Here is a 21,796-nt window from a genome sequence, read left to right on the forward strand (position 1 = left end):
AACATGCTTAAAAACATATCTTATTTTAATTACGTATATGTTGATATAATTTATATATTGTTTTGCAATTCTTTGCAATAGCAGCAGTGTTGATATGTAATAACAGCAATAAAGTCTGATATCTGTCAAGATAAGATGTGCATCACATTATCTTACAAGCCAGGAGCTTATTATTCATAGAGGGTATGATTTTAGTATTTCTAATTATTTATTTAATTTTCTAATTTAGGTTGCTTTTTGAGCTACTTCTCTAAATATTGAACGCACCACACGATGGCAGTAAAATGCGAAAACGATTTCAAAATAAAAGCACTGTTTCAACTCAGAAATGTGAGTTTAAAGTGTAAAATATGAGTGTAATATTAAAATAAAATTATTTAAAAAATCTGAAAATATTCACTATACAATTAGATAATGAAAACAAAATTATGATGGGATATTTAAATATCGGCGACTTGGACTTTAATTTTAAAGTGTACTGATGTCACTGCTCGGTTGATCATATGACAGCTTCGGAGCACATGATTTCCAGAGACGTCAATAGTTGGACGTTGCATAAATTGCCTTATTTATGTTTTTAAGTGTGATCTGATAGGTAAGTCTTTAAATTTAAAGAATGCGTTTTTTATGTTAATGTTCGGGTACATTATTAAATCAATGTAGAATACATTCATCTTTTCTAATCGCAAGTCACAGTTTATTTACAGAATGACTATTGCGGATCTCTGGGATCAGAGAATATCTGCCTTTCTACTGAGTCCATCTCAGTTTTTGGCCAGCACCACCACTGAGAGTTTCTTGGCTGAACTCCTGCACGAACTGCGGAAAGATAAGGCCAATGATCAACTCAAGGTACCTAACGCACCTACTTCATATTTATGGCACTGTAATTTATAAAATATTGTATGTGCATCCGTTGAAATAGTAGAAAAATATTCTACATACAAAACATGTAATAATATTTTATATATTAATATAATGTTGAAAATATTCTCTATTTTAAAGTGATGTAAAACAAAACTGACTATGAATATATATATACAGTGCCCTCCAAAAGTATTGGAACAGTAAGGCCAATTCCTTTATTTTTGCTGTAGACTGAAAACATTTGGGTTTGACATCAAAATATGAATATGAGATGATAGATTAACATTTCAGCTTTTATTTACAGGTATTTTCATCTGGATCTGATACACAACTTAGAAGATAGCACCTTTTGTTTGAACCCACCCATTTTTCATGTTACCAAAAGTATTGGAGCAGATAGAATTAACATAGATTAAAGTGAAAAAGACTTAATATTTAGTTGCAAATCCTTTGCTTTCAATAACTGCATCAAGCCTGTGACCCATTGACATCACCAAACTTTTGCATTCTTCTTTTGTAAATCCGTGAAAATAAGAATTTAAATAAGTGAAGTGACATACTGCCAAGAATGGTGATCCATACTTGGAATTCGTGCTCTGCATTTAACCCATCCAACGTGCACACACACAGCAGTGAACACACACACACCGTGAACACACACCCGGAGCGGTGGGCAGCCATTTATGCTGCGGCGCCCGGGGAGCAGTTGGGGGTTCGGTGCCTTGCTCAAGGGCACCTCAGTCGTGGTATTGAGGGTGGAGAGAGCGCTGGACATTCACTCCCCCCACCTACAATCCCTGCCGGCCACCAAACTTTTGCATTCTTCTTTTGTAAATCCGTGAAAATAAGAATTTAAATAAGTGAAGTGACATACTGCCAAGAATGGTGATCCATACTTGGAATTCGTGCTCTGCATTTAACCCATCCAACGTGCACACACACAGCAGTGAACACACACACACCGTGAACACACACCCGGAGCGGTGGGCAGCCATTTATGCTGCGGCGCCCGGGGAGCAGTTGGGGGTTCGGTGCCTTGCTCAAGGGCACCTCAGTCGTGGTATTGAGGGTGGAGAGAGCGCTGGACATTCACTCCCCCCACCTACAATCCCTGCCGGCCAGAGACCCGAACCCGCAACCTTTGGTTACCTTTAGCAGGTAAAATGCATACTCTACAGGGTTTAAGTGTGGAGATTGACTTGGCCAGTCTAAAACCTTCCACTTCTTACCCCTGATGAACCCCTTTGTTGTTTTGGCACTATGTTTTGGGTCATTATCTTGCTTCATGATGAAGGATCTCCCAATCAGTTTGGTTGCATCTTTCTGTAAATTGTCAGACAAAATATTTCTGTAGACTTCTGAGATAATTTTGCTGCTGCCATCATGTGTTACATCATTAATGAAGATGAATGAGCCTGTCCCAGAAGAAGCGATGAAAGCCCAAGCCATTACGTTACTTGTGTAATGTGTACTATAATGTCCACCTGTGTACACTGTGTTTCAGATGAGCTTGCATGTTTGGGATCATGAGCAGATCCTTTCTTTCTCCAAACTTTGGTCCATAAAACCTTGTCCCAGAATTTTTGAGGCTCGTCTCCTATTCTTCTTGCTAATGAGTGGTTTGCATCTTCTGGTGTAGCCTCTGTACTTTTGTTCATGAAGTCTTCTGCGAACAGTAGATTGTGATACCTTCACTCCTGCCCTCTGGAGGTTGTTGCTGATGTCACTAACAGTTGTTTTAGGGTCTTTCTTTACAGCTGTCACAATGTTTCTGTCATCAACTGCAGATGTTTTCCTAGATCTACCCGTTTGAGGTGTTACTTAGTACACCAGTGGTTTCTTTCTTCCTCAGGAGATTACAAATGGTTGTACTTGCTATTGCCAGTATTTGTGCAATGGCTTGATTGATTTTTCATCTTCTCTCAGCTTCACAATTGCTCGTTTTTCACCCATAGACACCTCTCTGGTTTTCATGTTGGTTACACGTCTAACTAACTATAAATGCAGTCTGCATGGATCTGAAACTGAGTGCAGACATTCAGTGCTAGTTATTGTTTGAATAATCAATTAATAGGACACACCAGGGCAACAAAACACACCTGAGAGTCACATGTTCCAATACTTTTGGTAACATGAAAAATGGGTGGGTTCAAACAAAAGGTGCTATCTTCTGAGTTGTGTATCAGATCCAGATGAATATACCTGTAAATAAAAGCTGAAATGTTAATCTCTCATCTCATATTCATCTTTTGATGTCAAACGCAAATGTTTTCAGTCTACAGCAAAAATAAAGGAATTGGCCTTACTGTTCCAATACTTTTGGAGGGCACTGTATGTATATATATATATAGTTTTTAGATTTTTTCAGTTTTAGTTATTTTAGTACATCAAGTTAAATGAAAATTAGAAATAGTCTTAGCTGAAGTTTTTTTTCAAGTAATATTTATTTCAATAATGAAAGTTGTTAATTGTGTTAGTTTTAGTTAATTATAAAAACCCTGCTCCACATTATTTGCAGCTTTTGCAGTAACCAGACCTATTAATAACCATAAAGCTTTGTTGAAATGCTGTGCATTTTCCCTGTAATTAACTTGCTTTTATGTAATATTGTGTTTTTTGTTTTTTTTGTTTATTATAAGATACTCCTTGTGTCTGTGCTACTGGAGCATCCAACTATTCTCTGCCCTTCTGCCTCTGTGGGAGAGGAAACGGCCCTTGAACTCTTTTCAGTCTTCTCTCACACGCCACAGAAATCCATCGTGCTCAAGTGCAATATCATGCTGGCCATCACCAATGTGATAATATGCACACCCTGCCTGGCTACCCACACAAAGATGGCTGAAGACTGGCTTGACCTGCTATTTCAGGCGATCCAGGACACCAATGACTACAGATGTGGTCTATCCCAGCAGCCAATAAGGGCCACCGCTTGTGATTGCCTACGAGAAATGGAAACCTGTAGCCCTGGTCTTCTTTCTCAAAAGTTAGAGGCCCTGTATCTCCTAAAACAGCAAGAAACCACAGTTCTGCATCAGTCCTACTGTTTGCTTTACACACTCGGGCTGAAGAACGCCATAAGGATCTTGACGAACCAAAAAGATGTTACTGACGTAGAGTTTAAGAGTATCTTAGGAGGAAATGAAGGGTTTGCATGGAAAAGCAATCAGTTAGGATTGACCTGGATGCCAATAAACATGTTGGTGCAAGTCCCACGTTTGCCACAAGGACTGGATTGTAAAGAACTCAAATCTATAATGTCTTCACTCTTGGAGGAGTCTTACCTGCTAACACCTATTTCCCAGTCAGCTCTACTTAGGGAGCTTGTAGAAGTTGTCGCCATGGTCCCAGGACTCTCTCCAACGTTATTCAAATCCCAGCTTCTGCGACTCTTCGGAACGGCAGATGTTTCGCTCATGCATGCCACGCTCTTTATGAAGGACACATTCACAGATAGCCTTTTCACCGCAGAGGACGAGAACTTCCTACTCAAGCGTCTCGTGGGCACAGCCCAGCATCCGCTCCTAAGAATTCCAGAAAAGCTCTTCTGTATGGAATGCATCCTGAACTTCCCTGAGAACCGGCCCATATCCAGCAGCGGAGAAGAGAGTCTACCCGTTCTGGTTACGCCACGTCTGGCAGCGTCTCTTCGTCCAACTGTTTTCAATGATAGTGCAACTATGCTCTGCAGGCTAAACCTTCTTTGTTTGGTGCACCTTGAGGTCGCCGATGAGGGCGAAGCGGACAAAGGAATCAGCTACCTGTTTGATCACATAACGGCCCTTTTGAAAATCGTAGACAATGACGGTAGCAGAGAAGTGGTGGTGACCTCTTTCAGAGCGTTGTTTATTTTTCTCATGCACTTCAATGGCATGGAAGAACTCGCCGAGAAGCTGATCGACAAATTATGCGACATGTATTCCAGACATTCGCGACTCGCTCCGAATTTGATTGGCCTCGCAGATCGCATCCAGGAGCATCTGGATGACCCAGTCTGGTCGGTCAAGTTGCTAAGAGGGCTTCAAAAATGCATTATGGAAATGCCTCCATTGCACTTGACGATTCATAATTTGAGTTGGCACTTGAAAGTCTTGAAAAGAGTGGCTAAAGAGGGTCAGATTACCCAGAGAAACACCATTTACCTTCTTCTCAATGTCCTCATCAACTCCAACTTGTGTGAAAGAGGCAACTGGCAGGTTGGAAACGCTGTTCTCGCTGTTTGTCGCAATCTTTTGGAGCACCCCTCCATCGATCAAGTGTTTATCGAGTTGGCTGATCTTTTGCAATACATATCAGTACATTACGACGATACGGACATTAAGGATCACGCTCGCTTCTACTACACATTGCTAACCAACCTTTCGTGGGAAAAGCTTAAGGGGCTTCTCGCCAAAGGACCTGGAGGACGTACCAAAGAGCGGTCAAATTCTGCAATTATGGCCGAGAGCGAGGGGATCGCCAGTAACCTGACTGTGCACAAAACAAACCAGCATGTTTTACAACTCATCAAGGTGCAAGAAAAAGCCTCTCAAAGCTCTTCTGAAAGCTCTTCAGAGTCGTTGGAGGCAACAGGAGAGGTTAAGAATTGGTTGGAGGTTTATCAAGGACAGTTTCAGACACCTGGATTTGGCTCTGAGGTCACCTTGAGGTACAATCTGACTCATGCAAAAGAAACCGATCCTTTATTCGATAAAGTCTTTACAATCTGTCTGCATTTTGAGCTGAAAGACTCAAACTACGCAAAGGTAAGTGACATACACGTACCATGTGTGTTCAGAGATAGAAAGCCACCTGAGGTCAAAGTCAAGCTCAAGCCCTTTCAACCCTACCCTACTAGTTTATGCGTCAGTGCAGTGTTTAGCACACAAGACGGACGCTCTTGGCACAGCCGACTGCCTGATGTGAGTGTTTCATTCCCTGAGATATTCCTTGCTCTGCCTTTACCACCAAACTCATCCTGTGAATGCAAAGAGCAAGTGTTCGAACACATCTGGGAAGCCGCAGCTTCTGGGAATCCTGACAAATCTGCCATTAGTCTGTTCTGTTTTAAACCTGAAGATGAAAGTCTTGCTGATCTGATCAAGACACATTTTCAAGGTTACCTTATTACAGATCAGCAAAGCGAAAGATCATGGAAAGTCTTGTTCTTTCTTCCTCCCAAGTGCCATGTCCTTTTGAAGATTACACAGGCTGAGGACGCCGCTCGGGTCAGCATTGCAACGGACAACTGGGAGCTGTTACCTTTTGTGAACTCTTACCTCCAAAACATTACTGATAATTGTAGCAAAACAGTAACAGATGGCTAAATGGGTATTAATTTTAACTAACTTTTATTAATTCCTTTTGATATAACACCATTCATTTTTGTATAGAAAATCTCAGACTTACATGTTTAATAAAATATATATATGATGAGCACACATGTTATTCTGTTTCATGTGGAGTAAGTAGTGTTTTTCTACTGCTTTATTAAAAGAAAAATCAACTAAGGCACTGAATAACTGATTTAATGTAAACAAAATACCCAAAGATATCAGTAGCCCTGAAATTAAGATCAGTTAGACAGCAACAATTAAAATAAGTGTAAATGTAACAGAAAATCTGACCATAAAGACACATTAAATGCATGACTGAATGATACATTTACAGGTCCAGTAGAAGTGACAAAGGAAAGTTTCCAGTTTGCAAAACTGATTTTAATTCAATTTCCTCTTTATATTAAAAAAACTATTAGTAGCTTTTAAGACCATGTGGCCTCCATGACCAGATAAGACAGTCCGTGAGTGAGCTGTGACCTTTCACTGTGAAAGATTTTCAAAGTTGGGCTCTGTGCAGGCTGGAAGAGCAGTTTGTCTGTTCAACAGTTTGTCCATGATGCCAATTTCAGCATCCCGCTTTTCAACTTCCTCTTGAGGTGTCCAAGACATGTCATGTTGGAGTTTGTATCCGCCAAGGAACTTGTGAGGACAATTAGGACCCCATTCCTGTAAGAGATTGAAACCATATCATATTAAATTAGCTGTTACATACTGTGCTTTATATTAGCACAATTATTTGTTTTCTGGTGACTTTTGAGTTTATATTGCAAATACACCTAGTAAACGTATTGTTTCTCTATCACTACTTGTTGGCACCAACCAATTCAGATTGACCTCTCTTCTCACTCATGTCAACTGATAAGACCCAGACACTCATAATGAGGCAATCCACTGACCTTTGGAGACAGAATCGAGAAGTACCGCTGTCCGGATTCACGCATGTAAAGATAATACATGTTTCCTGGTTTCTTCACAACATTGCAGGCAGCATGGTGAAGCTCAGCATCTTTCTTGGCATCTTCTAAAACCTGAAGTGTAAACAGAAAATAATTGAACAGTTATTTATTTGACACATTTCAGATTACTGGCACAGATATTTAAACATTAAAGGAATAGTTTACCAAAAAATAAAAATTTGCTTATGATTTACTCAGGCCATCGTAGATCAGGGATGGGCAACTTCGGTCCTGGAGGGATTAGGGTTGGAGCTAAACTCTGCAGGACACCGGCCCTCCAGGACCGAAGTTGCCCATCCCTGATGTAGATGTTTGTTACTCCATGGGAACAGCTTTTAAGGAATGTAGCATTATATCCAAACAGCTAATAAAAATGTCACAATCCACAGGACTCCAGTCCATCAATAAACATCTATTTATTGACAAGCTGCATGTTTGTAAGAAATAAATCTACCATTCACATGTTTTTAACTTGAAGACTGGAGTTGTGTGGATTACTCGTAGATGTTTTTATCAGATGTTTGAACTCATTTTGACGGCACCCATTGGTGAGCAAGTGGTGCAATTTCTCCTTATCTGTTCTGATGAAGAAACAAATTTATCTACATGTTGGATGACCTGAGGGTAAGTACATTTTCAAAAAAAAAAAGCATTTAATGGTAAACAATTTTACCTTATGTCCAGGGACATTTATGGTACTGCTGTATAACAAAATAGTCATTTTGACTAACAGTTCAATCTTACCTTTCTTGCTTGCTCCTGAAGGTATCTTATGTGGTCAGCAATCACTGTAAGTTTGTTGCAAGCATTGGCTCTGATGAATTCATCTCCCTAAAATTCCCAAAAAAAAAAAAAAAAAAAACAACGAAATGATTTATTTTTTTTTAAAAACTATGTCCATATCACAAAAGTGATAAATAGCTAAAGTATCACTTACCTTCTGTACTTGCTGTGCCAGAGCAACTAGATCCATAGGATCTCCAACCCGGTTAGTCTGGTAGGGACTCACCAGTGCCATTCCACTCGGGTTACTGCTGGTCTCCACCAAGGTTACTATAATATTAACAGTGTTGACATGTAAAATCCTGTTGCACAGCACAGAGATGATTTTTCATATTGTAAGAAACTAGTGCTCCGACCTAGATTCCACTCCAAAATACATATTAAATCATGATCTCTTCCCAAAATGGCTTTTTTATTATAGAGAAGAAGAAAGTCAACGGTTGTGTTCTTTCTGCACCATTTGGGATGATCACACCCTGAGCAAATGGTAATCAATTGAAAAATAGGAACGGTTGTGGGACACAAGAGAACTATCTCAGACATACAGACCACAGCTGGTACGACAGGAGCAAACTCATTTAATGGTTTAAATCGTGTATGTGTGAAAGGTTTGAGTTTATGATGTTTGGGGTTCATTCTGACTCCGTTGATCCCAAGGCACTACATGCACTAGAGTGCATTAAACATCTTTACTGAGATCTTCAACGTTTTTTTCATACAATATATATTACAGTAACAAACAGTATACTTTCATTTCAGCGCCACTGCCATTAAAGAGACGTTTTTACTGCTTTCTGCACTGAATTCATCAAGAAGGCTGCTATGTGCATTTTATAAGCGTTATGTAACAGGTTGGATAAACTCTCAAGATTGAAAGTAAGTGCCTCTGGAGGTGCACAGGATATATTCATGATGCTGAAACGAAAAAAATATATGATATAGATAAAAATATATTTGTCTTTTTATTTTAAGCTTCTGAGAAAATGTGAAGCACGTGAGTAACTGGTATCTTATGGCATGGCCTATGAACCAATCCAGTTAGAGGACATTTCATAACATTACGAAAGATCTGTCAACTTATCAAGAGCATATATTTTGTTTGTCATTGATAATACTTTACACTTAAAATATCCAACCGCTGCTGTTTAAAACGATGGGATTATGAACTCGACCAATTCAATCCGTGATAAAACGGGCAACAGCCTAAACTGAAAACATTGGCTTGTTCTTATAATTAGTGTCTTTGCCACTGAAAGCGTTAGTCTTACCCGTGGTGGTTTTGTTGGGTTGTTGTGGTAGACTGACAGTTTTATCCATTCTGTATGTAAAGTTGCCGTAATTAACACGAGACTTCTCACCGGTGTCACAAAAGTCTAAAACGAAGGAGGCGTTTCTGGGGTCCTACTGTGTTTCCTGCACCGAGTAGTAGCCGTGATATTTGCCCGTGTAAAAATACCTATATTTTTTAATCTAATAATTTCTACACATATTTAATGGGGGGTCAAACTATAGCACGTGTTTCTATGATAATATTTGTGGATATTACACAGCAAATTTATATTTAATATATCGATAATTAAAATGCAAAGCGACAGTGCATATTTAGCGGACGCCTTCGCGTTAATGGTTATGTCGTGTTATGTAGACTGCAGATAATGTTGCAACGTGACTTTTCTGCAGTTATGAAAGATCTAAGTTTGAAATTATAAAACGAAAAATTGCAAGCCTGTACAAGTTTATCACTTGTTTTGGACGTGTCCTTCATATTACCTGAATTATGCAAGATGTTTCTCTGTTTTTATACCTTTATTTATTTTTATCTAAACAATTTCAACCTGGTGTTTTTCCCGCAACACTGAGGGGAAAGTGCCATGTTTATTATACATTTAGTATACATACGCAAATTAATTTTTTTAGTCAACTTTAAAATATTTTTATGAGGGTTTAAAGAATCCCAGGTGGTCTGTGACTACAATTAGATTTTATTTATTTAATAATTGTGAAATTGAACATTCAAATTTTAAAATAAAGACTATTACATTAAATTTTGCTTATCAAATCACTATCAAGAATACTGCATTTTATGACTATTCATGTGATAATAAATGCTGTCAGTTAAACTATGCTTAATAAAAGTTAGACCAAAAAAAAAGTATGCTAACTCAGATCTCCCTGATTTTATTATAATTTCAGTTCAGAATGCATCGGTCCAATCTTTGCAATTTGCGACTAGCCCCATGTTCACACAGTTGCCCTAAATCTCTCAGTTCTTAAACACAGCCCTGGAGCTCCACCCTCTCCAAAGTGTTTGGGAGATTCTCCAAAACCGAGTTCTACCTCACAGGCCTATACAGTCTCCAAGATGTGGATCACCCTGTCCCTGATCTCAATCCTCTTCACTGCTCATTTCACCTTGTGTGACACTCAAAGCAGTGGGATATTTGAGCCATACGATCTGCTTTTTGATAATGCGGTGGAGGCGTATTATAAGCAGGACTGGCTGGCTGTGATCCTGAACATGGAGAGAGCTTTGCGGAATAAAGCAGCGCTGCGTAAAATCCAGACGCACTGCCGCTTATCCTGCGCGAATCACACCGCTTTCGGGGATCCTTTCCCAGGTGTGGCTGTCCCGATCCCAGGATCCGGGGCCGTGGAGGATTTAGCGTTTTTCCAGAGGATCCTCAAACGGGCCGATTGTGTGAATGCATGTGAAAGCGAGAAACTGGGACCACCGACACTTCATAAAGTTAGTGAAGCTATAGAGCTGGAGTTCAAGAAAAGGACGCCTTACAATTACCTGCAAGTGGCTTACTTTAAGGTAAAAAAAATAATAAAAACAGTGGCTTGCAAAATGCATGAAAAACTTGATATAAAAACGCATTTAAAAAAAGTTCAGCGCATCTCATTATTAGAATGCTATTTAGAAGAAGCTTTTTGTAAACAAAGAATATCTTATCAAATACATTCTATCAGTGCATCAGATGCATCTGAGCAGAAGTGCATTTTGTACACATCTATATAGATGTCATTGAATGGTTAAGTTTGTGAAGTTCTTCCACGTTTCCCCAACCCCCCCAAACTCACATCACTGTGCCACGTCTTTAGGTGGAGCCTTGCAGAGTTTTAGATGCTTCCAGAACTGCTATGAAGGGCTCTAAAATACCACAAACTTTTAAAATAGTGGTTTAAATGAGATATACAGTCAGGTTCATGAGCCTCAGACCATTCATCATGAATTTCAACAGCACTACTTTAATGACAGCACCATTATGTAATATATATATATACATAAATAAAATATATATTTTTCAAAATTAAATAAAATAAGCCTCTTATGTTTGCCAAGACATTTATTTGATCAAAAATACAGTAAAACATGGAAAAATGTGTAATATTAATGTTCTCTCTGAATATATTTTAAAATGTAATTTATTCCTGTGATGCAAAGCTGAATTTGCAGCATCATTACTCCAGTCTTCAGTGTCACATTATCCTTCAGAAATCATTCTAACATGTTATTGTTATTATTATTTTAGTAAAAAAAAACAATTGTGCTGCTTATGTCTTGCATATGACTTTCATTATTATTATTGTTGTTGTTGTTTTTAAGTTTAGCTATATTCCAGGAACAGTTTTGTCTCTGAAGCATAGCTTGGAAAGCATGAGTGTTTTCTAACCAACATCTGAATACTTTTGGTTCTCTTTGTGCTTACAGATAAACAAGCTTGACAAGGCAGTGGCAGCAGCAAATACATTTTTCATGGCAAACCCTGACCATGTAGAGATGAAACAGAATTTAGAGTACTACGGGATGATGGCTGGGGTGCAAGCGACGGATTTCAAGGACCTGGAGGAGAGACAGCACATGGTACGAGCAATGTTTATTAATTTGAGTATCCCTAAATAGATAGATAGATGGATATATAACCTCACTGCCTTATAAAATGTTTATAAAATGCTGAAATATGATTGCTGATTTTCAGGCTGAATTTTTAGAGGGCAAGATTCATTACAGCACAGAAGATTTTGCCCCAGCCATCGAGCACTTTGAGGCCGCTGTCGAAGAATATTTCACCACTTATGAAGAATGCAGAGTTCTCTGCGAGGGATCGTTTAATTACGACGGTTACAACTACATGGAGTACAACGCCGATCTCTTCCAGTCTATGACAGGCATGTGGTATTCCAATGCTTTTGATTTCCACGTAACAACAGCAGATTCTCTGTAATCTTTTAATTTAATTTGATATTTTGAAATCTCGTGGTGTTTGATGTCTCATTTGAATTCTCTTTTTCTTGTTACTCTAAATGTTTCATAAATACGGATTTTCTGAGGTAGTCATGTCTATATTTGCTTTGATCACAGATCATTACCTTCATGCTCTGAACTGCAAACAGAACTGTGCTGTGGATCTGGCATCCACCGCTGGAAGAGAGAAGCCTTTTGAAGATTTCCTCCCAACGCATTTTAACTATCTTCAGTTCTCATATTATAACAGTACGATATACTCTTCATCAGCATAATCATATTCAGCATTACATATTCATATACCAGATTTCAGTGTTGTTATTGTTAACTAAAACCAAAACCAATATTGTTTTATGTCTATATAGTTTTTTTCTGTAACACTTTAGTATAGGGACCAATTCTCACTATTAACTAGTTGCTTATTGAAGACCCATACTCGGAATTCGTGCTCTGCATTTTAACCCATCCAAAGTGAACACACATAGCAGTGAACACACTGTATTATATTATAATATTTATATTTTTTATTACAGTTTTAGCTTTATAGTATTTTAGTAGCTACATCAATTTAAAGAAAATGAGAAATGTTGCCTTGGAAACTAGCTAAAATAAAATAAGTTTTCATTTTTTTAAATTGCTTCAGTCGACATTTATTTCATTATAAATAATGATTTGTTTTTTTTAAATGGTTGTAGTTTTAGTTAACTATAATAACTGCTTTCAGTAACTGAAATAAATCTGTAATCAAACAACATTTTATATAAAAAAAAAAGAAATTAACTTTGCAGCTAACTAAAATAAGCTGAAGCACTAAAAGTAAAGAATTAATAACGCTGAAAAATATAAAAAATAAGTATAAAAAGTTCATTCAAAATATTAATAAATACACTAGTAGTATATAAATAATGTTAAAATAACACTGCCAGATTTAGCATTAATCATTAATGCATTGTATGCGAGTATATATACCTAACTGATGTGCTGTATATAGTTTGCGCAGCAGTTTGATTCACTGGAGTGTTGCTAATAAAGTCAGATTTTTTGTGCATTGCAGAATGTTTTAAATACATCATGTATTATTTACATCTGAGTTCATTTTTAAAGCTTTAATCTATTTCTCTCCCAGGTGAGAAATACGAGCAGGCCATTGAGTGTACTAAAACATACCTGCTCTTCCACCCTGAGGATGCAGTCATGGCTCAGAACCTGGCATACTACTCCGCTGTTCTGGGAGAAAACAAAGCCGTCAACATTACAGCCAGAGAGGTTCCGTCTGCACATGCCACTGATGCACAAGCATGCTTTTGATCTTCAGCAACTAGATTTGTAGAACATCTTCAGATTCATTTTGAACAAAACATCTTTTTTTTGTCTTGTTGCAGGTTGTTAAGCAGCATATTAAAAGGTCTTTGTTGGAAAAAGAGCTTCTTTACTTTGGCTATGAGATGTTTGGTAAAACTTTTGTTGATCCAGTAAGTGTGCACCCACACTTGGGCTTCTCATATTTGTGATCAATTACAATTTATAATAAAATCTTTACCTCATTCTGTCTCAGGACACATGGACCCCTGAGGACATCATGCCCAAGAAGCTAAGAGACAAACAAAAGTAAGTATACCTTTGTTGTTGCATCTGATATATTAACATGGATAATATATCAGATGCAGCTGACCTGATGTTGGTGCATGCAGGGCGGACAAAGAAACAGCCGCGAGGATTACAGAGGAGATCAGTAACCTGATGAAGGAGATCGAGACACTTGTGGAAGAAAAGAGTAAAGAATCAGACCTGGCCAAGTTAGCGAAAGATGGTAAGATTTAAAATTAGAATTCAACACATGTGTAGGGATAGACAAGGCACATGACTGGGTCATCCAATTGGTGTTTTTCAGATATCAATCCAGCCTCTACTCCAGAAAATGCCAACAAACGTCCGTTTGATGACATTGTGATAACCTTGACATCCTCAGCCCTGAACGGTTCACAGAGGGTCGTGCTAGATGGCGTAACCACATCCGATGAGTGTCAGGAACTTCATCGCCTCTCCAGTGTATGTTTCTCATTCCATTTCCCAAAAGAGAGTACAACAAGGTATTTTCTGCAGTCAACTAAAGATTTCTCTATTTTATTATTTGAATCTCGCAGGCAGCACCTATTCAAGATGGTTTTAAAGCAACACCCTCCCCTCATTCAGCGAGTGAGATGTTTCAGGATATAATGGTTCTCAAAGCTCTGCAGGTAGGACTTACTTAAATCCTCTTGAATTCTATGAATTCATGAAACTAATATTTGCACCATGTTCTAACCAGTTAAAGCAACATGCAACACTTTATCAGTCGTTTAGTTCGTTTTTGTTGGGCTTGGTAGCTACACTACTGTTCATAATCCTCTTATGCTCACCAAGGCTGAATTTATTTGATTAGAAATACAGTAAAAACTGTAATATGTGACCCTGGACCACAAAACCAGTCTTAAGTCGCTGGGGTGTATTTGTAGCAATAGCCAAAAATACATTGTATGGGTCAAAATTATTGATTTTTCTTTTAGGCCAAAAATCATAAGGATATTAAGTAAAGATCATGTTCCATGAAGATATTTTGTAAATTTCCTACTGTAAATATATCAAAACTTCATTTTTGATTACTAATATGCATTGTTAAGAACTTAATTTGGACAACTTTAAAGGCGATTTTCTCAATATTTAGATTTTTTTTGCACCCTCAGATTCCAGATTTTCAAATAGTTGTATCTCGGCCAATTATACATCAATGGAAAGCTTATTTATTCAGCTTTCAGGTGATGTATAAATCTCAATTTTGAAAAATTGACCCATATGGTTTTGTGGTCCAGGGTCACATATTCTCAAATATTTTTACAGTTTAAAATAGCTGTTTTTTAAATGTCATTCATTCCTGTGATGCAATGCTGAATTTTCTTTATCATTACTCCAGTCTTCAGTGTCACGTGATCTGTTAGAAATCATTCTAATATGCTGATTTGCTGCTCAAGAAACATTTCGTATTATTATCAATGTTGAAAACAGTTGTGCTGCTTAATATTTTTGTGGAAACTTTTTTTCAGGATTCTTTTATGAATAGAAAGTTCAAAAGATCAGCATTTATTTGAAATTGAAATATCAGTTGAATGTGTCATTGCTGTATAAAAATATTAATTACTAAAAAATATTATTTTAAAAAATAATATTACTGACCCCAAACCTCTGAACAGTAGTATGTGTTTGGGGGAAAAAAGTGGTTCCATGAAGACTCTTTAACATCCATGGAGTCTTTCTGTTCTACAAAAGATTCTTTATAATCAAAAAATGTCCTTTGCATTTTTTTAATGTTCTTCACACAGTTTCATTGGGTAACCAAAAATGATTCTTCTATGGCATTGCTGAAATCAACCTTTTGGAACCTTTCTTTTTGAAAGTTCATGAAGTAAAACCATTTATGCTTGGGGTATTAGGCCGATTTAGATTTTCAGATTTTCAAGACTCTGTATTGCACATACTAAAGTGATACTCTTTGTTCTTAGACTTTCTTACATGTACATTGTATAATTCATCAGTTTATTTTTTTTTTTCTCATATCTTGGCCAGGAGGGTCTGGTTCCCTTGAAGAGTGCACAATTGTTTTCTGACCTCAGTGAGAAGATTCGTAAGGTTCTGGAAACTTACTTTGGTCTGGAATCGCCCCTATATTTCTCCAGCTCAAACCTGGTCTGCCGATCTGCCATCGGTAAACTGACTTTTTTAGAGAAATGCATGTTAATTTTTGCATCTTGACCTATTTAGTTCTTAGGCAAGCATGTGTTGGTCTCTTTCATACCAGAGAAACAAGAAGAGCGCACAGACTGTCTGCTTATCTCAGAGCTCAACAGCTGTATCAAAGAGCTGTCAGCATACAACGATCAAGGCTACAGGTTTGCTGTTTGAGGAACCAGTGAAGCATTATGGTTATTTAGTTTATAGAGTTTTCACTAATGCATTCTGTTTTGCTTTGTAGTGCCATTTTGTACCTCAATGACGACTTTGAAGGGGGAGATTTTATCTTCACTGAGTCGGATGCCAAAACTGTCTCTGTGAGATTTCTAAATGTTTCACATTATTTTTACTCAAACTCGTGAGCTGTGTACTGTAGAGGAGTAACTAAGTAAAATAAGTGACGCTATTAACATGACTTGCAATCTTAATCTGTCATTGGGAAGTCTGATTCATTTTTGAAAATCTGTTTTTTCAAAGAGTTCATTTCAATGAATCAATTCAACCAATTAAATTTCGAACTAAATATGTTGTAAAATACTGCTGTTTATCACTTTGATTTTGTTTCCTGTATGTGGAGTCACATTTAATTTATCTAGTGTAAATTAAGCATTTTTATGAGTATAATGTAGCTTGAAAAACTAGTTTCAAAGTAGATTCATGTTAGACTCGGTCGCTGTCCATGTTGCAGCATTTTCTAATTTATTGTGTTGTTAGAAAATGCATGCCACAACAACACATTTTAAGACGGATATTATTTCACTCTACCATCTTTTCAGGCAGTGGTGAAGCCTCAGTGTGGTAGAGTCGTGGGATTCAGAGCTGGACAGGAGAACCTTCATGGAGTGACCGCAGTAACCAAAGGCCAGAGGTGTGCTGTAGTGCTTCATTTCACTCTGGATCCTCATCACAATGAGAAGGCAAGTATGACTTTCAGTGCTGTTCTGTGAATGGTAAAATAAAGCGATAAAATAGGAATTACTGTAGATTCAAACTGGAAAACGAAAACTTTCATGGGGTGTGTTGCAGTGTTGTTATTATTAACTCAAACGGTAACACTTTAGAATAGAGAACACTTATTCATTATTAACTAGGACATTTCCCTCAATAAATTCCTAATTTGCTGCTTAGTAAGGTAGTTGTTAAGCTTAGGTATTGGGTAGGATTAGGGATGTAGAATAAAGTCATGCAGAATAAGGCATTAATATGTGCTTAATTACTACTAATAAATTGCTAATATGCTAGTAATATGCATGCTAATAAGTAACTAGTTAAGTAAACCTAAAATAGTGTTACCAACTAAAGGAATAATAAAAGCTAAATAGAAATATTAAAAACTAATAAAAATGACAAAAGCACATAACAAATGACTAAAACTCAAAACTAAAATTAACTCCAAATATTAAAAAAATACTATTAGATCAGATTAGATTCAACTTTATTGTCATTGTGCAGAGTACAAGTACAGAGCCAATGAAATCCAGTTAGCATCTAACCAGAAGTAATAAGTAAATAGCAATATGTATATAAATATAATGTAATATACAGAAATGTATGTATATACAATAAGATGTTTATGGAGTGCATATATATATATACATACACACACATATATATTATGCACTGTGGGGAAATAAAATAATTGATCCCCTGCTGATTTTGTACGTTTACCCACTGACAAAGAAATGATCTGTCTATAATTTTAATGCTAGGTTTATTTTAACAGTGAGAGACAGAATAACAACAAAAAATCCAGAAAAACACATTTCAAAAAAGTTATAAATTGATTTGCATTTTAATGAGTCATAAGTATTTCACAAAACATAACTTAGTACTTGGTGGCAAAACCCTTGTTGGCAATCGAACCTACCATTAAAATTATAGACTGATCATTTCTTTGTCAGTGGGCAAATGTACAAAATCAGCAGGGGATCAAATATTTTTTTTCCCATTGTATATGACCACATATGTATGGTATACAATGCAAATGGCATTATGAGGTAGAAGTACAAAGAAATGTGCAAAAACGGGGAGGCATAATAATAAACATTGTAAACATGCAGTGGGGGCAGGTTATTGTCCAGTGTTTGTAGTGAATGTCTTTGATGTAGGGTAGCTGAACACCAGTGATGTATTGAGCTTTTTTCATCATCCGCTGTAGGGCTTTCTGACCTGAGGCAGTGCAGTTGCTGTACCACACAGTGATGCAGTTTGTTAGGATGCTCTCAATAGTGCAGGGGTAAAAGTTCAATGTGAGGGGAGCTTTCCTTATAGTCCTAAAGAAATAAAAGCGCCGTTATGCCTGTTTGATGAGAGTGGAGGTATCCAGGAAGGATCTTCAGAGATACAGAGACCAAGGAACTTAAAGCTAGTCACATGGTCCACTTTGGCTCATCAATGTAGATGAGAGTGTGTGCCATCTGTCGCAGACCACCTAATCAGCTCCTTGGTCTTCTGGGTGTTGAGTGCCAGATTGTTGTTGGCACACCACCCTACCAGGTGCTGAAACTCTTCCCTGTAGGTTGTCTCGTCGTCACCACTGATAAGGCCTACCACCGTGGTGTCATCTGCAAACTTGATTATAGTGTTAGAGCCATGTACAGGTATGCAGTCGTGGGTGAAGAGGGAGTACAGCATTGGGTTTAGCACACAGCCCTGTGGAACACCAGTGTTTAAAATGAGTTTGGAGGAGTTGTGGCTGTCAGGCCTAACAGACTGTGGTCTGTTAGTGAGAAAGTCCAAGGTCTACATTACCATATAAATAATACTAAAATAACACAGGCCTGTTTTGTCTTAAGATGTAATTGTTAATAGTTCCCTCGTTTGTCTAACCTTGTTGCATTGTGTTGTGTCCACAGGAGCGTTTAAATGTTGAAGAACTTCTGAAAAAGCTTTCCAGCCCAGTTGAAGCTGATGTCCAGAAAACAGAAATGGACAGTAACACAAATCCCTCTGAACATGAAGGAACAGTTTCTGCTAAAACAACAGAAAAAGAAACAGTAAAGACAAGCACATCTACAGAACAACCCAGCAAAGCTACTAAGGATAACAAAACTGACAGCAAAGTTGTGAAGAAAAGTGAAAAACCAAAGGCCAAAGCATCTAAAAAGAAAACAGAATCCCAAACAAAAGCTAAAGCAGACAAAACGAAGAGCAAAGTGTCAGACAAAACAAAAACCACTACAGCAGAGAAAAAGAAATCAAAAACAGCTAACAAGACGAAACCTGTAACGTCAGATGAAAAGAAGAAAACAGGCAAAGCAACAGTTAAAAATACTACAAAGCCAAAGAGCACAGAACCTAAAGACTCTACAGCTGAAAACCACAAGAATGAGTTATGAGCCTCATGCAGAAGAGGTTCTTTTCGATTCTGAGTTTTTATTTTATTTGTTTTAATCATTGAAAGAGGAGTACTAATAGGTTTGTGTTTTTGTACATTGTTTTTAAAGACTCATGAATTCGAAACCATATCACAGGAGTGCAGACTTGACAATCAAGTTGACTGTTGTCAAGTTGAGAGTTGAGTGTTGTATTTTCTGTTTTACCTGAATTATAATTAAATATTTTCTTGTCTCAGGAACCGAAATACAGCAAACATTTCATACTCCTTGAAAGACTATGGCAGCTTTCAGAGATTACATTTGCCACTTTGCATTCCCAAAATAGTTACTGAATAAAAGTGATATCTTTTTAAATGATAAATTATACATTTTATTGAGTGGTTAAAAACTCACATGCACAGTGCTGAGATGTTGTGGGATGCCATGGTGATTTTGCCAAGTAAGACATGTTCATGGATCAACATTACATTACTGTCCAAAAATATAGACTTAACCAAATATATATACCTAAACCTAACCCTACCCGTAATGTATTCCTAAAATCAGTGTGAAAACCTAATCGTAAGCCTACAACAGATATTTCCTGAAAAATTATCCCTCAATTCTAATTGGTTGATTAGAATGTTGTTCCAGGATCAATAAGGATGTTGATCCAGGAACATGTTGTACTTAGTGAAATCGCGTTCACCGTTGGCTTACTCATCCATAAATTCAGTTTTCTACATAGGATATTAAAGTGATTTATCAAACTCAAGTGAGTTCATGAATATGCACTACCGTAACATTTGCACTAGGTAGCAGCATGGAGCTAGGCATCCCTGTCATGCTTTTTCTCAAATGACTCTCCAAGTACGTTGTTCCCAGCAACACAAGCTTAGTTGTTTGAGGCGTTCTTATATAACATAGTCATTCTGAAATGTCACAATGGCTATTTACAGTGGTTTTTTCTTTAACTTTTTCCTCCATTTTAAGTATTTTGTTTGTTGTTCTTCATGTCTGGTCCACCCAGTGCAATTTTCTGGACAACTGCATTGCCAAAAATATTCAAGGCAGTCTTTAGGTCACCTACAGTTACTCCTTAAAGAGTCTTTTCCTCCATCTGCTTGATAAAGTCAATTATTGCTGCAAACAGATTCTTCTGATTCCTTTTATTCACTGACTGGGAAAAATCTTGGAAGGACATCAGAGTCACTGCAGTAATCATGCTGTGTATTTTTCTCTTATTCAAACATTATCTGGCTAGCGATTTAACTGCAATATGATCATACATCATACAAGCCATCAAAAAAGACAACTTCTTATATCTAACAAAGTCTAAAGTACAAACATCACTACTGTTATGTTATATTGACACCTGCTGCAAGACAGTTGACAAAAATAACCACCAAGATCACTTTAAACAGCTTTTAGCGATATAAGCGATACAGTATTGAGTAAAATAATCAACAGCTATGTATTATGGCAAATAAATAAATAAACATGAATCCAGTGAGTCCATCATTAAAGTCTGGTAATTGTGAGGTTATCCATGTGCTACTTATCAAAAGCTGACAAAATTACCTTAGCATTTAGCTTTTAGCATTTTAAATTGACAGCCTTTCTCTTTGGGAAAAACATTCAAAATATTGATGAGCTTGATATTGATGAAAAATACTTTCTAGAATGAAAATACTAAACTTTCTGGTATTTTGCACTTTTTTTCTTTTTTTGAACATATTGCAATAGCTGTTTTGCATACTTAGCATTCCCATGCTAACCAGTATCACATTTTGTTGTAAGGAATTGGCTACCAAACCCCATTGTTTTGGTGGTTTACTCATAATATTTTGAGGAAATTATAAGCTTTTACACCATGTTCTCTGGGTTATTTGTTGATATCTTATCATTTGCTTCTAAAGAGTTTATATAATACACAAAGTTCTACGGCATAAGAGCAACTGTTTCAATCCATTCTGACGTGTTTTGCTCTTACTTATTAGGCCACAGCTTGCAAAGAGGCATTGAATAGTCCACCTGGAGCGTGCTGGCAGTTGAATAGTGGAGGTGAACGTGAAAGGTGACCTGTGGCAGCTGAAATGAGACCCCTCATGTGTCTTTACCTCCCCTTGTTAGCGGCACAAACAGTTTCTCTTGTGTACCTCCCACTGCTGAGGAGTGGGCAGAACTAGCCATGAGCAGAATGCCAGGGACTAATGGGGACAATGACTCTTACTGTCAAAATGTTACTCAACAGGCCTCGTTACACTGGGTGGAAAGAATATTTAAGCACAGTATCAACTACCCCTTGAGGTTTTAATAATCAACAAAAACCAGGTTAATTTCCTTTTAGATGTCAGTAACACCAGACATGATTTTTCGTAGTTAATAAAATGACTATTGGAAAAAGAAAATAGTAGTCTTTCTACTTCAAAATGCAATGTCTTGTTTCTTTGCAAATACACTTTAAAAAATTATTGCTGCGATTATCACTACTTAAAATTCAACATTAGAATAAAACAAATAATGCGTTGGTTTCAGCTTTAA

The 21,796-nt window shown here is 37.3% G+C and overlaps 3 protein-coding genes across 4 annotated transcripts; 2 read left to right on the forward strand and 1 right to left on the reverse strand.

Moving 5' to 3' along the window:
• Positions 1-501: 501 nt before the first annotated feature.
• On the forward strand, positions 502-6,279 carry LOC306854878 (AP-5 complex subunit beta-1-like). 2 transcript variants are annotated; one of them, XM_079393172.1, is made up of 3 exons: positions 502-595; positions 697-852; positions 3,507-6,279. In XM_079393172.1, the coding sequence occupies exons 2-3, from the start codon at positions 709-711 to the stop codon at positions 6,168-6,170; spliced, it is 2,808 nt and encodes a 935-aa protein (XP_079249298.1). In that variant the 5' UTR covers positions 502-595; positions 697-708; the 3' UTR covers positions 6,171-6,279. The 2 variants fall into 2 exon arrangements, with proteins under 2 accessions (XP_079249298.1, XP_079249299.1); XM_079393173.1 differs by having other exon boundaries at positions 515-595; positions 708-852.
• Positions 6,173-9,318, reverse strand: LOC306854879 (uncharacterized protein C1orf50 homolog). Its single transcript, XM_079393174.1, has 5 exons — positions 9,190-9,318; positions 8,076-8,191; positions 7,883-7,969; positions 7,079-7,210; positions 6,173-6,848 (listed from the first exon to the last, which is right to left on the reverse strand). The coding sequence occupies exons 1-5, from the start codon at positions 9,236-9,238 to the stop codon at positions 6,663-6,665; spliced, it is 570 nt and encodes a 189-aa protein (XP_079249300.1). The 5' UTR covers positions 9,239-9,318; the 3' UTR covers positions 6,173-6,662.
• Positions 9,319-10,174: 856 nt separating this feature from the next.
• On the forward strand, positions 10,175-20,760 carry LOC306855091 (prolyl 3-hydroxylase 1-like). Its single transcript, XM_079393540.1, has 15 exons — positions 10,175-10,739; positions 11,637-11,789; positions 11,905-12,094; positions 12,288-12,419; positions 13,297-13,436; positions 13,553-13,642; positions 13,726-13,778; positions 13,862-13,980; positions 14,062-14,219; positions 14,315-14,407; positions 15,771-15,909; positions 16,003-16,093; positions 16,177-16,252; positions 16,712-16,852; positions 18,791-20,760. Exons 1-15 carry the CDS (start codon positions 10,284-10,286, stop codon positions 19,271-19,273), a joined length of 2,514 nt encoding a protein of 837 aa, XP_079249666.1. The 5' UTR covers positions 10,175-10,283; the 3' UTR covers positions 19,274-20,760.
• The last annotated feature ends 1,036 nt before the right edge of the window (positions 20,761-21,796 follow it).

The sequence above is a fragment of the Barbus barbus genome (genome assembly GCF_936440315.1).
Source record: "Barbus barbus genome assembly, chromosome: 35".
Lineage (NCBI taxonomy): Eukaryota > Metazoa > Chordata > Actinopteri > Cypriniformes > Cyprinidae > Barbus > Barbus barbus.